This window comes from Mauremys mutica, chromosome 11 (assembly GCF_020497125.1).
Source record: "Mauremys mutica isolate MM-2020 ecotype Southern chromosome 11, ASM2049712v1, whole genome shotgun sequence".
In the NCBI taxonomy this organism is placed as follows: domain Eukaryota; kingdom Metazoa; phylum Chordata; order Testudines; family Geoemydidae; genus Mauremys; species Mauremys mutica.
Genome location: NC_059082.1, coordinates 6,416,749 through 6,434,074, shown reverse-complemented (window position 1 = coordinate 6,434,074; position 17,326 = coordinate 6,416,749). Strand labels below are relative to the sequence as shown.

At 47.2% G+C, this 17,326-nt stretch overlaps 1 protein-coding gene across 3 annotated transcripts in view; it reads right to left on the bottom strand.

Moving 5' to 3' along the window:
* IGDCC4 (immunoglobulin superfamily DCC subclass member 4) overlaps positions 1 to 16,252 on the bottom strand; it is a 178,991-nt gene extending 162,739 nt beyond the window's left edge. For 2 of the 3 annotated variants that reach the window (XM_044980919.1, XM_044980920.1), the window contains exon 1: positions 15,933 to 16,252. In XM_044980919.1, the coding sequence (XP_044836854.1) occupies positions 15,933 to 15,999 (67 nt within the window). In that variant the 5' untranslated portion in view covers positions 16,000 to 16,252. The remainder of the gene's footprint in view (positions 1 to 15,932) is intronic. The other variant, XM_044980921.1, reaches the window with a different exon arrangement.
* Between the last annotated feature and the right edge of the window lie 1,074 nt (positions 16,253 to 17,326).

Sequence of the window (17,326 nt, the reverse complement as noted above, 5' to 3'; positions counted from 1 at the left end):
CTAAGAAAACAATCACACAATCAAATGAACAGGTACTAGAAGGCCAACACAACAGAAGCTTCTGAACCAGACATTAAGTGTCAATAGCTTTTTGGCTACATGGAAGCCCGCATGCACAGACCTAGCTGAGCAAATACACAGGTGCCAGCAATATTTCAACCAATGGAAATTCAGCTACCTCTCCCAGGAACTGGGATGTCAGAGGGGTGTGCGTCTACAAAAGCCTTCATTGGAAAAGAAAATCAAACAAATGCGTAATAATCCAGGTGGGTTTAGAACTCGTGAAAGGTGCCATGAGCCATAGCAATGCAAGTCTCTGCAGGCTGCCTGCCACTGTGCTTCACCCTGACGAACCCTTGTTCAGCGTAAGCTGAGGGGATATCACATAATTCGATCTCCGTGGTTCATACACTCCTTTGCCCCTCTGCTGAGACTGCCAGAAAGAGGGTTAAAATCTCATTCTTTTTGCAGAGAACACCATCCTTTATACTCTCAATTCCATTCTATTCCGAATTCCGGTCAATTAGAAAAACATGCTTCACCCAGAAACAGTAGCACCCACCCTCTCTTTCCTTCCTTACTGCCTTCTCCATTCGTGCATTGGCATCCCTTCCACCTCTTTCCTCGGCGTTCGCCAAGCCCAAAGCCTCACCCCTCCCAGTCGTCTTTCTCCAAAGACCATCTGCGGTTAAACAGAACAGGGCCCGTACACCCCAATGCTGCCCTGCACTGCCCATAGCCCTCTCAAACTATAAACTTCTTTCTCTGCTTCTTCTGCCTTCTGGGAGTTTGCAGAATTGTTTAGAACAGGCCAGTTTGTAATTGTTTAGCACAAGCCATGTCAGGAGTGCAAAAACCAGGGATTCATATCACATGCTCCCCAGAAGGTGCAGAGAGGAAAAAAAAAATCATGGAACAAAAATCACAATGGATTTCCCCTTCCAAACACAGCACAAATCGCATGATCAGAGTGAAAATCTTCAAAGTGCTGCCACTGCTGTTGCTAATGAGGATTTTGCAGTTCACATGGAGAAAAGAATTTAAAAAAAGCACATAGAGTTATGCAGGGGAAGCCCATTCTGCTGTGACAGGCCAAAATCTCATCTCTTAAAGTTATCTGTCAAAGAGCAATCTCACTTCTTCGGCCTTTGCAGGGGTTGTGGACACAGTGCACAAGTGTAGTGACACGTGAGGGAGGAGCTATGGTATGAGAAACTATGATGATCTGACGTATTAGTCAGTGACAGGGGCAGGTCACTTCACCTAGCCAGGCCTCAGCTTCCTCCTCTCTAAAACGGGGATAATGACTCCTAGTTCCTCAGATGCAAAGCACTGCGGAAGTGAAAAGTTCAAAGAACTCATGGAGGGGTTTGATTACACTTGAATTCCTGGGCACAAATTAGAATCATTTCTCAGACAGAGCTGGAAGCTTCTGCAGTGACTAAAATCAGCTCAGTTATATTTAAACTACCTAAAGTTCATTTAAAAAAAAAAAAGTTTCCCTTCATTTGCTCTCACTTACCTCATGTGCCGACATGCGGCTCTGAAGTAACTGCAGGTTCTCTCCAGGGTACGGTGAAGGATACCACACACAGGGACTGCTACCCAGAATAGCTCCTGTTTTGGTCCCATTAGGAACTTGAGAACACTGGACAGGTAGCACCTGCATCTACTCCTCATTCTTTCCAGGAGCTGCTCAGAAAATAACACAGCTAGCAATCAGAACATCTAATTGTAGGCGGGAGCAGGTAGCCAAGGCCAGCAGCTCCTTGTGCATCCATAAATACTCCAGGAGTGGGAGAGTCAAACGTCACAGACTGTGCGTACAAAAAGTCAAGCCTAGCGCCCGAGAAGTCAGGCGCATCAAGTTTCCATTAACTACCCTGCATTGCCCGGGTAATTGTGCACCCTAGGACTTAATGAGAAATAATGAGCTAGCATGCAGCGCAATGTGGCAGCCAAGAAAACTAATAGGAAAATGTATTTAAATATTTTATTGCAGATGATGGTAGCAAGACTCGTTTCCCCACATCTCCCAGCGTACAGCCCAGGAGAAGAGACAAGGACCTTACAGATTATCTGCAACATGGGTGCCCAGGATCGACCTGAGTGAGGACCAGGCCTACAGGGCCTAATTAGCGTAGCATTAGAGACCCAGCGTGGTCTCGGGACCCAGCTCAATCACTCATACAGTGTGGCCATGGATAACCTAGCTACACCGCTGCTGCCCTGGCTGCAGAATGGAGCTAACACTGCTTACCTGCCTTGCGTGATTGTGAAGGCAAAGCCTGGCCTCATCTACCCACTCCCTCCTCTGTTCATGTCATTAACGGCAACTATCATTAAGGTTCAGCCGAACAGCCTCACCGCTCCACTGTAAAACATGAGGGGGAAATGAAGGCGCGAAAGAGAGGAGACAGTAAGAAGAACAAGACATTAAACTGCAATGTCATCAAGATGCGCCCATAAAAACATTACACTGATACCTAGTTATTGGGGATCTGAGTGTTTCAGAACTGTGATTATGTGGCTGTGTAACCACCACATCATTGTTGGTCTGGTTTATTTTTAAAATTTGGCATATAACTGTGCTTTGGAATCTGAGCTTTCATTAACACCCCAAAAAAAAAAAAATTTACATCTCCAGCCTTTCCGGTTGTGAAGAAAACCTTCAAAGCACAAAACAAATGGGAACTGGCCCATTTCTTCCCATGGGCTGTTCACGCTGAAGCCCAATCAAGCTGCTTTAAACGCCAGCATCGTTAACCGTTCTGGGGTTCCTGATGCATAATTTGAGTCTAATGTGGCACATAGGATACCCTTATTCTGTAACCCCTGGTTCTCTTTCTGCTCCCTCCTTGCTCTTTGCTGCTCTCACTGCATCATGTCTAGAGCCAGGTCCTGATCTTGCAATTACATCTGGGCAGGGATCCATGCATAAACCAAATGAAGTCAATGGGGCACCATGCAAGTGTAAACGGTCCACCCATGTGGATCATATGGCAAGATCAGTACCTTACTCTGCGAGCTCCTCTGGACAGGGACCAAGTCTCATTTGTACCTAGAGCCCAAACAGTTAATATTTCCATAAATCAGAACTAATGGCTGCTGCTGGCTCCAGCATGCATCTTGATGGCAGGAGAAATTTTATTTAGTTTTAACAACTTCTGGCCATTTTGAATAACTGCTTTTCTTTTAAAAAGAAAAGGAAATTAACTATTTCCCACCCACGCCATCTCTCTCACGTTAAGGCCTGCAAAGCCTTGCAAAGTCTCACTGACTTTATCCCACTTTTACTACTGTTGAGCGGGATTAGTGTTAATTGAGCTCACCTCACATTAGCCGAGGATTATTCATTAGTCACCAGCCTATAATCACTTGAGTTTTCCAACACAGCCCGTACATGTATCACTCAGATAGCTCAGTTAATCCAAGTCACATTTTTTTAATGAAATCTACAAGAAACACATACAACCACTTCCCCCCACTCCTCCAAAATACCCAATTAGTTCAGCTTAGGAAACGCTATAAAAAATTAATATTGTGAAATTTCCAGTCTAACAAGTTTCTGGTGAGAATATTCCCTCCTAGGGCAATGTACTTTTTTTAAACCACAACCAAACACCACCCGGGGAGTGGCAGGGTTCACAGGATCCAGAGAGCCCCATTAGCCCATTCTGTGGCACCTGGATTAAGAATTAGGCCCAGCTGGGCAGAACCAGGCTGGGTGGTTCCTATAAAGGAAGGACTGCAGGGTTAATAGAGAGGGACTGAGAGAGGTGAGCTGCAGCAGGGAGCTTATCCCCCGGGACTTGCCCTGAAGGGAGAGGGCAGCAGGGGTGGAGAGGTTCCAGGCAGATGCCAGAGAGTCTAGAAGTCGCACTGAGAAAGCTTCTATGTTCAGCTTTCTGCAGCTATGTGGGTACCTGAACTCTGGCTCCCAAACATCAGCAATAGTCTGGATTTCCCCAGTGTTAAGTGTCACCCAACAATCCCTATGGTGTTTTTCTGCATTGGTGCATCTAGATGCTGTGGCATAGACAAGGGTAAAAAGGCTTCTCTAGCATCAGGACACTAGTAAGGAGACCTACATTTTGTCTGGATTTTAGCTCCCACTGTTGCTAGCACTTGTGCCGAAAACTGCTCACGATGTTACGGAGTATAAACCCACTCAGATTGCTAGCCCCTGCTGAAGCCTGCCATGCCTACACTACTATTGTTACTACACTACTATTGTTATAGTTAGATTGCAGCTGGCGTGGGGATGTCTCTCTTTGCTACAATCGTCTCTTCATGTGCACTGTAGACATCCTGTTAGCAGCTAGCTGTGCAATGCTGTTACAGCTTAGAAGGCGGCTTCTTGGCTTTCCTAAGTATGGGGAAGGTGCAGAAAGCTGAATGAATACACACACAGCCAAGAGTCTCTCTCAGTCACTGCATATGGGAAATCAGAACTATGCCATGGCAATGTCTCCACCTGCTGGCTGAAAGGAGCTTTACCAAAGTGCCTTGACTGGTACAGAAGAACAGAGAGTAAAAGGAATAATTTGACAGCTCACACTGCTGCTGAAGTGTTATTGAAAGCCTTTCACACTACACTGAACTCTCTATCTGCTAATGCAAAAAATTCTGGCAGCAACAACAAACACTAACTAAATTGGAAGCTATTCTGTGCTGGCAGCTGGAAGCAACCTCCACCTACCTTTGTTTTGTGCATGTACAGAAAACCCAATGACAACACTGGAGACAACATTCCTAACCTGGTTTCCAACTAGTAATATTTGAAAGAGCACGAGAAAAAAAAAGTGTGCTCCTGTGGGCCACTGATTAATGGATCAACATTTGACATTCTGGACCAAAAGTCTCTCTCCTCAGCAAAATGTTCCTTGTGCATTATTTAGAGATAAGAGAGTACAGCACAGAGAGGAAGAAATAAATTGGATTTACTGTGATCTAGGAAAAAAGGGGCTAAATAATTTAGATCAATATTTTGTGTTCTCCGACAAAAGCTGCAATCAATAAACAACTAGTTAGCAACCCCAAGAAAAAAAATCAAACCAGAGTTCCAAGACGCTTACTTTTCAATCACAATCACTGTCAATGGCAGTAATTTACATGGCTAATACCGGAACCTGAAGCCTTCTCACACTGTTAGATATCTCTTAGGGCATGAAGAAGGCTCCACCATTGCTGTCTATCTTGGGCTGCTCTTTGTATGTCCCCTCTGTTGTTAAGTCCCATAAGTTTTCCCACTCTGAGTAGTGTTCGGAGGAATTCATTCAATCAGCCCCTTTTACATGTTCTTCCAATTGCCCAGTGGCTCACCTGCCAAGGCAGATGGTCTGGCTTCAGTCTTCAAGCAGGTCCCAAATATTTCCATCTTTTCTGGATAACATGAGAGATGAGGGGTTGTTGAACTTTCTGCCAAATCTCAGCATTTGTTATAAGCTCATTCCATTTAAGAGCTAGAATTTTTTTACAGCATTTAGACATCTATCTTTCCCTTTGGTGGACTTCCAGCTCTCTCAGCCAAACATTAAAATGCAAATAACATTGGCATTGAAGATTTGAAATTTAGTCTTTAAACTTCAGATTTTTCAATGACCAAATCTTGTTGAAGCTGATGAATGCAGCTCCTTGCAATTTGTGACATCATTTCCTTCTGAACATCCCCATTGGTTTGCACGTTACTGCCAAGGTACGTACATTGGCTCATTTCTTGTATTCCTTTGCCTTCTAAAGTAATGCTGAGCTGGGGTGTAAATTAGATTTGCTTTTTCAAAACTGCTTATTGATCCCGTGTTTTTTGCAATGTGGACAGTCTTTCAGTCTTTACTTGTATGCTGGTTGAGCGGTCACTTACAAGAGCAATGTCAACAGCAAAACCTAGACCTTCTAGCATACTGTTGTCGTGCCGTGCAATGCCTGTTTTGTACCTGTCTACCCTTATTCTCATAGCGAAGTCCACAGTGATGCCAAACAGGAGAGGTGAAAGAATGCATCCTTGTTTGACACCAGTGTCTATGTTTGAACCATTCACTCAAGCCTGCGTTTACTTTAACTGGGCAAACTTCAACTTGATATAAGGTCTTTTGGTGGCATGCCATAGCACGTCAAGATGGTCTAGAATGAATTGCAAAGGGAGCTGTGAAATGCTTTCTTGAAATCTATGAAGTTTAAGTGCTTTTTGCCATTCAATGATTATTCTTAGTGTGAAAATGTGGCTAACACATGATCTTGTGGATTGAAATCCAGCCTGCTCTTCCTTTAGATTCACCACAACCATTTCCTTTATTCAACTTAAGATGCTACTGCAGCATGATAGGAATGTACCACCTCACCAGCTGTTGCAGTCACTTGTGTCATCTTTCCTTGGTATTTTGACTATAATCCCAGTTTTCCATTGTTCTGGAGGCTTTTCCTCATCCTAGGTCTCATCAACTTGAGCTTTCAGCATTTCCCCACTCACTTGGTCTTCACCAGCAGCTTTCTCAAGTTTTAATATTTTTATTGATTTCTTTGTCAAAGTCAAGAGTTTCTTTGGGCACCGGTCTCTTTAGCACCTCTTGAAAGGACTCTGCCCATCGCTCTCTTTTATCTTTTTCTGTTGTTAAAGTATTTCCTTGTTTACATCATCCTGAGGGCCTGAGGGATAAACTTGTCAAGCAGGACCTTGTTGAGCTGATAAAAGTGTTTTCCTATCACTGCCCAACAGCCTACATTATGTTTACAAAATCATTCTTGAGAAGGGAGATTGTAACTATTTTTTTGGTCAACGTGGACGAGAGACTTGCCGTCAGTATTTGATCAGATGCTGGATTTCTTTTGTCCCCATTGATCTGCAATGCACGTATCGCAGAAAGGTACTGACTAAGCAATAATGCATGCTGCCCATGCAAGTATGTAAATAAGCCTATGCGATGTATTTGCTGATTACTAGCAAATGGTTGCTCTCTAGTGACACCATGCCTTGCACTAGTAGCACCGCCAATGGGCATCTGTAACAACACAACTTCCTGTGTCTCAACAGGAGTGAACAACCGACGACAGTTGCAAAATGCTCTACAAAACATTGTAAGGGAATAATACTGGACAATCAAACAAAATGGGGCCTCAGCACAAAGGCATTTGGCTTCCTGCAACCCAAGCCCCATGACACAGCTGTGAACATGCGCGGACCAGCCCCCGACAACCCATACGCAAGCCTCATCTCCTGCAGCGACCCCCAACCTTCCAGCTAAATCTGTCTCTCCAAGCCGCCACAGAACTGCTCACACCTCCAACGCCCGGTTCACTCTGCCTGCTCCCCCACGTGTCCATTCCCTCCTAAGGCTCCATCTCTCCTCCGACGCCCAGCATGCTTTCCCAAAGCTTTGCCAGGAGCAGAGCTAGCACACGTGGCTGGAAACCAAGGTAGCTAATGGAACTAACACAGATCAACTGGGTGACTTGGATTAGGAGAACAATTCTGCGTTGCGTTTTTTGAAGTGGCTGTAATGTTAGCAGAATATGGAGTGAAACTCTGGGTTGGTTTGACAAACCCAAAGAAACGTGAGAACAATAAAAGGGCAGAGAGTTCCAAAAAGAGGACTTTTACCTCCTTCCTCTGCTAAAGCCAGGACATATTTTAGTTTTAAAAAATGTCATGGAAAATTCAATTATCCTCTGGCAACTCAGTGTGCCCAATCTGGAGATCTGACCCAGCCACCAGGGTGTCATGCATAGGGATTTTAGTCCCGATTTAAGTGCAAATCTCAAGGCAGCTTTAAACTCTGGAGTCGCCACCGATACGCCCATGACAGATGGATAATCGAAGCCCTTGTAGGCAATCGAAGAATTTGGCCCAAAATATTTAATAGATTCAGAGGAGACAGCATGAGAAATCCACTGCGTCAGACCTATCTGGTCACACCAATTAACTTAATGGGCTATTGATTGTTTATTTAAAGATTCGCAAGGAGGCAAAAATCCCCGAGTACAGAAAGTAAAACACAAGACAGTTTGTCACCTTCACATCCTCCCAATAGTGGCAGTGAATGTCAGGAGACAACCCTGGTGGCAGAAGAATCCTGTTCTCAGGCCCTGTTCCTTCCTCATCTATTCGACAACTCATTTTCGAAACGTGATTGCTGCTTTTAACTCATGAAGAGTTCCCGAGATCTTTCCCCATGGGCTGATCCATTTTAACCTGGGATTGTAAAATTAAAATGGGGCCAAATCATTGCAACTCCACAGGAACAAAAGCACAGCAGACCTGGGGAGGGAAGAGGGAGTCGGAGCGGGGGAGCACTGCCGATCCTCACATCCAGTGCAGAGGGTGAAGCTAGGGGAAAGGTGTACTCCACTGTACTCCACTTCTCCCACCCTCTGGGGTGAGGGAGCTCACGGGGGAACCCACAGGAGCACAGCTCTATCAGAGCCATGCTGCCCCGGTCAGAAGGGACTGGGGGAGTGGCAGGAAGCAGTGTGGGGCACAAGTCCCCCGGGGTAGCCTCCTGCCGAATTTGCTGCATCCACAGATTCCACGAGTCAAACCCCTGCCAGGTTCTACGCTGGAACAAACTTTGCTCCACCTCACTCCCGAGCCTAAGTGTTTAGCAAACGTGCAGCACCACCAGCACTGACGCAGGAGGGACATGTCTCTTAAATATTAACAACCCTCAGACGATGAATCTGTGTCACTGAATTTAAAAAAAAATAATAATAATAAGTACAAGACAGACCAGGAGCTTCAATACCTAGGTTACATTTAAAGAGGCAGAGCCAGGTAACGTGGGCCCAAAATGCAGATCTTGATTATTTTTTTTAATGCACCTAATGTTAAAATCACGCCCTACGCTGGGCAATGGGGTAAATCACTCCCTTCCCATGATGGGCACTGGGTCATGTTAAGCACCCACTATGATGGGCAATGAGGTACTCGGCCTGCAATGCTTCGCACTCTTTGAGCAGTGCTGGACTTTTGACATAAAGCAGATCCATAGTGGATCAAGGGGGTTGCCCGGATGTGACAGCAGGGCAGGCTTTGGCCCAGAAACAGAGAGAAGCCCACGCACAGAAATAAAAAGTTCATAGGAGCATCTGTAAATTAGGAACATCACCCATCCACCAACTGCAGGCAAAGGGCCTTGACTCTGAGATCTGCAAACGACGGAGCAGGAGGTACAGGGGAAAAACGAGCATCCAGGAGGTGGTGGTGTGTGGAAGATTCCCCCCTCTCTGCTCGGGACCATGCCTTGTCATGCAGATTTGCTGTCTACCCACACACAGTCAGCAAGTTAAGCCCTGCAGGGAATGTCACTTCTCAGTAGCTGCCACTCTAGCAGATTTTTACCTTTTGCTTAATGTAAACACTGATTAGCTCTTCCCCGGAATGTTAAGGTTTTGTTTCTCTCTAGAAGCCAACAGAACTTGACAGGGTTTGGTTTCAGCAACCCAGCACGGTAAATGCTGCTGAGGTCTCCTTCCTGGCACCAGGAAGCCGTGCACAGAGTGATGTTTAGCATCCCTAGGAGCTGCAGAGAGCGTCCGGATGCGCCCGACTCATAAAGCTGATCAGAGATATGATCGCTCTGGATATTATAGAGGGATGAGGGCAAAGTCAGTATTACCACACTGTGGAGCTGAGTACCAAGAATCAATTACCCCACCAAGAGGACCAGACAGAGGGTCAATCCTGCAAGTTACCTCCACCGTCCACCACCACAATGAGGCCTAAATTCTCATTGTCCATCTGAAACTAACATTACAATTCCTTGCCACTTTTCTGGCTCTCCTCCCACAATGACCCACATGGGACAAGCATGCGACACAAACCACTATTTGCTGCTTTTCTACTCAAGCGTATCATGGTAGAGGGTGGGAGGAGGAAAGCAAATCAGAGGAAAATGGGACTTTTTTTTTTTTTTTGAAAGAATAAAGAAGAGGTTGAAAGGCTGTACTGCCTAAATGGCAATGGGCATCACCACTGTTTAAAAACATAAACCAGCTGTAGGTTAATAAATCAGAAATCAACGTATTTGGGGTTACTGAAGCATGGGAATCGAATAAACGCTATAAAGCTACTTTGTGTGGAGAACTCCGTCATCCTTTCCCGGCACCTTACAACGTTCCCTGCCAGATAGATAAATATCAGTAGTATCCTCCCTTTACAAAATGGAGAAACTGAGGTAGAGCGGTTGAGTGGCCTGCCCAGAACCAAGAACGTCAACGTCAGAGCTCAGGGATTCCTGGCTTCCAGTCCTGTGTTCAGACCATGTTCTCCCTACGAGGAAATGGAAAGCACGCTAGCGAGAAGGCCATTTGATGCAAATGCTGGTATCACAATAAAACAATGCTTTGGGGTTGTTGTTTTTAAGCATAAAACAAGAGTAAAATAAAACAAATTATGGACACCGGGCCAAGTCCCTCTCCTGAAGATGACAGAGTTGCATCAGAGTTGAATTTGGTCTAATATGTGCTAGGCAAGCCCTTATAACAAAGATTTACCATTTTCCCTTTAGTATTACAGCTGACTGTGAAACCAACATTTGCTTTCTACAGATAACAAAATGACTAAAATGATCATACTGGATTTGTAAATGTTTGGGTTACCCTTCCCCAGTAGGGCTAAGAATCTCTTTCAATTACCCATGCAAAAATCCCCTACCTATAGCCCCTATATATGCCCTATCCATAACACACACAACCCCATGCAAAAGTTTGGGATGGATTCCAACAACAAATTACAATGAGATTAAATATTAATTCCCATCTTAATTATATAACCATGACTAGGCTCAATGGTATCACAGCCATTAAATGCTAGAAGAGTGTGTTGAGTACAGTACTCAGAATGCTAAGTACTTGCACTGGTGCAAATACGGCCGCATTTTGCCCGTGGCTGTGAGCAGCTGTCTTGCTATGGCTGACCGTCACCTACGGGCACAAAGATTCCGCTATTGTACATGAATGCTATAGTGGCAACGGTACCAGGGGGTCACAATCAAACTTTTACACACACACAGGGCAAGCCAGCAGTCTATCTCCATGGTCTTCTAGTGCGCCCATCTCCATGGCATCTGGATACCAATGTGTTCTTCATCACTGTAGCATTTAAGTGCCACGTAATCATTACTAGATTCTAACCAAACGACCCCCTGGGGAAAAAAAGGAGGTACTGTCCCCATTTCTTTGTATGATGGGCAACTGGGACACGAGGGTAAATTAAGTGACTGGCCCCTGGTCTCAGCAGAAGCTGAGTTGGGAACTGAATACAGGACTCCCGAGTCCCAGTTCAGTGCAATACCCACTAGACCAAACTTCCAATAACTGGTATCAAAATTCACTGCAAAAAAAATAGGAGAAATGTGGAAAGGGTTGTTCGTTTAAGAGTTTCACTTTTTTTCTTATTGCTTCAGAGTAACTTAATGGTGGTGGAATAAGAAGGTATAAAAAAATTAAGAACATGGTGAGGCAAGCCTCTCTGTATGGAGCTGCAGGGAGAAGCCCCGAAACATTTGATTTCCCCACTCACCGGGTGCAACAGAAAAGAAAGAGAAATGATGCCAGAAAGATTTTTACTTTAGAGACCTGAGACTCGAGGTTACCTACTGATCTGTCAGAAAGACGGTCTGTCACGACTAGGGTGACCAGACAGCAAATGTGAAAAATCGGGACAGGGGGTGGGGAGTAATAGGAGCCTATATAAGAAAAAGCCCCAAATATCGGGACTGTCCCTATAAAATCGGGACATCTGGTCACCCTAGTCACGATAGCCACAGCACAACTGCAGCAAATTCAAGACCTGCACCTGGAAATGAGCCATGTTTGAAATCAGATTATTGTGTGCATCAGAACATGGCCTCTCACAAGGGCACTGCAGATGCTACAAGGATGTCTCAAACACAATCGAAAACTGAGTCTCTAGGAAGTACAGCTCCCCTCACCCCACCGTGCAAACCAACATTCGCCCACCCCCCAAAAAAGACGGCAATCGGGTCACGCTGCAATAGTATAGTCATCAGGGCAGGTGAATCTGCATGCAGGTGATGGCCTGCAATGAACAGGCTACCATGGCGAAAGACAAGACATGTGACCTCTGGAACAACAGCAAGACTGACAGTTCTAGGCAAAGGCGCTACGCGTATTCAGCACGCTGCAGGGCTGCAGAGCCAGAAAGAATGCGACAAGAACAAAACAGAGCGAAAGTTAGGTAACAGAGGAAGAAAAACAGTTCAGAAACCACAAAGGAGATTTGACAACAGACACCAATTACATAAACCTAGATGGATTTCATCTGATCATTCAATTGGAAAGCTAGCTCTCTCCCTCCCGCTGCCCAAATGCAAGCTGTGTCCCTTTAGAGAGCACCATGCGAAGAAAGCAATAAAAACCTTTGGCAGGGCCAAGCAAGAGTCTTTCAAAAAAATCCTTCCTGGCTCTTCAGGGAAAACGGTATCAAAATAGACAGCAGAAAGTTTTGCAAAATGCCGGGCCCTATCCTCAGCGTAGCTTCATTAAAGTCCATAGGGGAGGATTTTCCCATTCCAGTTTCTTCATAAGTGTCTCATACCCCCAATGCTTGAATTTTGGATTGAAACAAGTGGCCACGGGGTCAAATTCACAACTTTTAAAAAGCATTTCAACCTTTCAGACAATGAATTTGAGATTAAAGCAATTCAAGACTTTTGTTTTCACAGTAAAGCCCACCTGTTGACCACACACACTTCCCCCACCACCACCAAAACCACCAACTTCACTTCTGAACCTTCCTCCACATTGTGCTGTATATTCCTGCACTAGCATAAACCAGCAAGTAGCAATAGTACAGCAGAGGTAATTTTGTTTCCAGGCACAACAACAAACAGCCAATAATTAAAAACCAAATTTTGACTATTCTCTTTACACTGATTTCAAAAACTGCGCAAGCCACCATTACAAATCCTAGAGAAGGAATTCCAGATTTCTTCATCCGACGAAGTGGGTATTCACCCACGAAAGCTCATGCTCCAATACGTCTGTTATAAGGTGCCACAGGACTCTTTGCTGCTTTTACAGATTTCTTCTTGAATCTTGTTTGAAAACTAAAGTTTCAACCCTTTAAAATCATTATTATTGATTATAATAAGTATTGCAGTGGTACCAAAAGGCTCCACCCACTGTGCTCTTTGTTCAACATAAGAACGGCCAAACTGGGTCAGACCAAAGGTCCATCTAGCCCAGTATCCTGTCTTCCGACAGTGGCCAGGTGCTTCAGAGGGAATGAACGAAACAGGTAACCATCAAATGATCCATCCCATGTCACCCATTCCCAGCTTCTGGCAGCCTGAACACTGCTCTCCATCACCTGCCTCATCCTCTGCCTCACCTCTACACTTCTGCTGCTGCCTGCACCTTTCCTGCCAAACACACAAGGAACCTTGGCTCCTGCCCCAAAAATCTGACAAGTTAATAATGAAACAAAAAACTACAATCTTGTACTATGAGCACTATTTGGGGCCACGTGCTCCCAACCATCTAAAGACATGCTCCCCTCGGATGACAATGGGCCACTTCCCTGTACCATTGTTCATTTACACACAGAGAAACAGTAATTTTGTGAGCATGCAATTCTGCACCTATATTATGCGATGATCTGGCCCTAAAATAGCATCAGTAAGATTCAGAGTCAACCCAGTTTAGACAACAGGAGCAGCTCACATCTCTCAGGGTTAATACATCCATCCACTCATATTGAAAAGGGTTATCTTTGCAACTTTAAGGGCTAGATACTTTAATAAATGAAAACTTATACTCTGCTGAACCTGAAACCATCAGAGGACTGAATATGCAGTGAAACAGGCATGACACTCCTGGTTTAAATCTTCATTTTGTCTGTTTATCTTAAAACAACCTAAGTCTAGTGGACATTTAACGCACATGATATTGCAATAGTGCAGTTGTATCAAACCATGACTTTCTAATCTTTTTCAGAGAAACAGTTAGATGGGCAAGTGTACACACTGGAAGAAGCAATGGATCCAAAGGTCCACAACGTGAACGAACCTTGGTGAAAGCGTCTATGGTTAAACACAGAGAGTCAAGGATTTAGATCTGCACAAACAGGGGAGTGACTGGTATGTTTATTATGGGATTACTTGATTGATCAACTAAATATTTGCCAATATGGTAGAACTAAGAAAACTGCACTGGTAGGCAGTAAGCTAGTGAAGTGAAAAGGAGAGTCATAGCTTTTTTTAAAAAGGTATAAAGAGGCACCTGGGCCTGACTGGAAGATACTGGGAGCAAGATTTCATGCTCACCAAGAGGTTCCCATTTGAAGAAGGGAGGGTGTTTCCATTAGCTACACAAAGCTTTATGCAGAGCTTCCCCTGCTTGAAAATCACACCTGGATGTTTTGCATGCAGAACGCAAAGGCCTTTCAGAGCCCAAGGGGCGCATCCACTGTGACCCTGCTAGCCAGGGGCTGGCATTTCAGGCCCAGACTGGTGGCTGCATCAGAAATGCGGACTTGAGTTCTCAAGGCGCTAAGATCCCACCAGCAAGTCCTCCTCCGCTGATAGAAAGTGATCTATGGAGCCAAGGAACAGCCTAATCTCAGAGCCACCTGAACGCTGCTCTCCATTGCCTCCCTCATCCTCCACCTCACCCCTACACCTCTCCTGCCGCCTTCACCTTCCCTGCCACCACTGCCCTCAGTGCTGAGCCGGCCGGAGGGACATGGCCCCTGTGAATTACCCCCCCCCCCAAATCTGGAGAGGAGAGGCCCGGGCTCCCCTTGTGCATAGGAGCCCAGCGGTAGCAGTGGACCCCTGAAGCCCGCTCAGGCCCGAAGGGTGGGCGAGGACGGGGGTGGGCACAGGCTTGGGGGGGGGGTGACTGCTCTCCCTGCCTTTGGGGCACATGGCTCCCCCCACTGCCCAGGCCCATAGACAGAGGGGTTCCCACCCACCCACCCCCAGGCCCCAGCGCTGGCCAGAGGGGCAGCTCCCACCCCAGGGTGCAGCTGCTGCTCTTCCCCTTGCAATGGGGGACTGGCAGCAAAGGCAACAGCCCCCAAGCTCCAGGAGAGAATCGGGGGGGGGGAGCAGCGCCCCGGGGCAAGGGCCTCTTCCCCCCCCCCATCCAGCCTGGGCTCCCCCTCTGCCCTCGCCCCCACACGCCTGGAGGCAGCGCCCCGCCCGGGGAGCACATGGCCCCGAGCGGCCGCTCCCGGAGCCCGGGCTGCGGACACCGCTCCGAGCTCGCCCGTCCGCCCAGCGCAGCTGTAAACCCGGGGGGGGGGGTGTAAATTAACCCCCCCCCCCGGTGCACTGAAATTAACTCGGGATCTGCCTGGCCGGGCGCCCCCTTCAAACCCCAGCCCGGCCCCGCCAACTTTCTGCAACGGATTGTGTGTCTCTGTGTGTTTGTGTATTTGTGTCTCTGTGTGTTTGTGTCCCGGCCCCGCGTCCGCACCACGCTCCAGCCCCGCCGCGAGCCCTGCCGGGCAGCAGGCGGCGGGGGCGAGCCCGAGCCTGGCGAGCCCGGCGGGTTGTTTTCCCCGTGCCCCGCCGGCGGGCGCAGGGGCCGGGCCGCCGGGGCGCCAGGCTCGGGGGCGGCGGCGGCTGCCGGGCTCGCTCCGCCGCTCGGGAATGAACCATCGCAGCGGCTCCCGAGCCGGCCAATGACCCTGGCAGGGCTCCGGGAGCCGCGCCGGTTCGCCCACCAGCCGCCGCCCGGCGGGACCTGCCGTTCTCCCCCCTCCCCGGCAGCCACACGCGTGTATGGGCAGGGGAGAGGTGCAGGCTCCTAGTGCCGAGCGCAGCTCTGCACCAGCCGCCCGGGCTGCTTGCTCAGAGGAGAGGGGCAAGGGGCGAGCCCCTAAATACAGCCCCCATCACACACACACACACACCCTGCTCCCCCCCTTCACACAACACACAACCGCGGACCCCAGCAGCACCCATTACCTTCCACAGCCAGGACACAGACGGTCAACGAGAAAAAACAGAGACAAAGCAAATCCTCCAGCGCCATGTAAACCCTTCAAATCTCCAGGGGGGGAAAGCAGGGCTCGGTGAATGTCCAGCAGAAGAACATTTAAGAGGGGAGCTGAGTCTCCCTCCACTCCATCGCCATCTTGTGTGAATGTTAAAGACTATGTGAGTTGCTTGCACACACACACACACATGCACACACACACTCAAGTCCCACTTTAGGTGTCCACTAGAGACGCCTGAACCTCTGCCAACAACCCAGCACACACACCCCCCTTTCTGTTTCTCCCCGCAGCAGCATGCTGGAAGCGTTGAGGGAAACAGATTGGTCACTCCTTGCTGAAGAGCCCCGCTCTGTGCGCAGGGTTAGCAAACAAGCACCGGAGCATGACAAAAATAAAAAGGCTGGTGGTGGGCTCTGTGTTTCTTTGTGCATGTGGGGGAAGAGGAGGGGTCAGCTCTAGCTTGCACACCCTGCCAGCAGCTTCTGGGTGACCCAGCAGAGTGCTGTTTAAAAAAAAATAAAAATAAAGGACTATTTATTCATTCAACAGGTTGCGAAAAGCTTCAGGGAGTCTAAGAATCTATCCTCCCTTCCCCCAGGAATATGTAGGATTTAAAGGATATTTACATTTCACTCTTAGCCCTTTTCCTCTTCAGAGTGTTTTGCAAACACTAATGGGGAAGTGGCGGGTCAATTTCAGTCCCAGACTGGAATATTTTTGGAGAGGGAAATGGGAACACAGTCAATCTTTTACAAAAAGATTGTCCAAGCCATGCTAGCGGGAGGGAGATAGATAAATAAATATTTAAGGGGAAACAAACATTTCCCTGCAAAAACCCCAGCGTTGCAGTATTAGGCTAGCACACAAGAATCTCAGAGATTAGAAACAAACTGAGGGGTTGAGCCGCCGCCAAATTGACCCAGATGGATCTGATTGCAGGATAAGGGCCTTCATTTCATTCATTAAGCACGTGCCCACTGACTTGAATGGGAACTTAGGGCAGTAAGGACAGAGGAGTAATTGAGCAAGGACCCCGGCCTTGGGCATGTTGGACATAAACAGTGTAATCAAGTAAATTCTATGGTAGATAATTTTGTTAAACAAGATTTTGAACCCAGCGTTTCTCCTCCTGTCACCCCCTAAGCACAGCTGTGTGGCAGGTAAGATCAGTGCTCCAGTTACAAGCTAGATGCCACATCCAGTCGTATTTGCCAGTGGGTGTATTCACCCTATTTTCTTCTTAAGGGTCCCTGTGGGAGCGGAAGGCTTGCTAGGCAGCCGAAGAAGCGCACAGGGTGGCTGGAGCTGTGAGAAGAGGAAGATCGGCCCCCTGTGGAGCCATAGGGCTGAGCTCCATGGGGA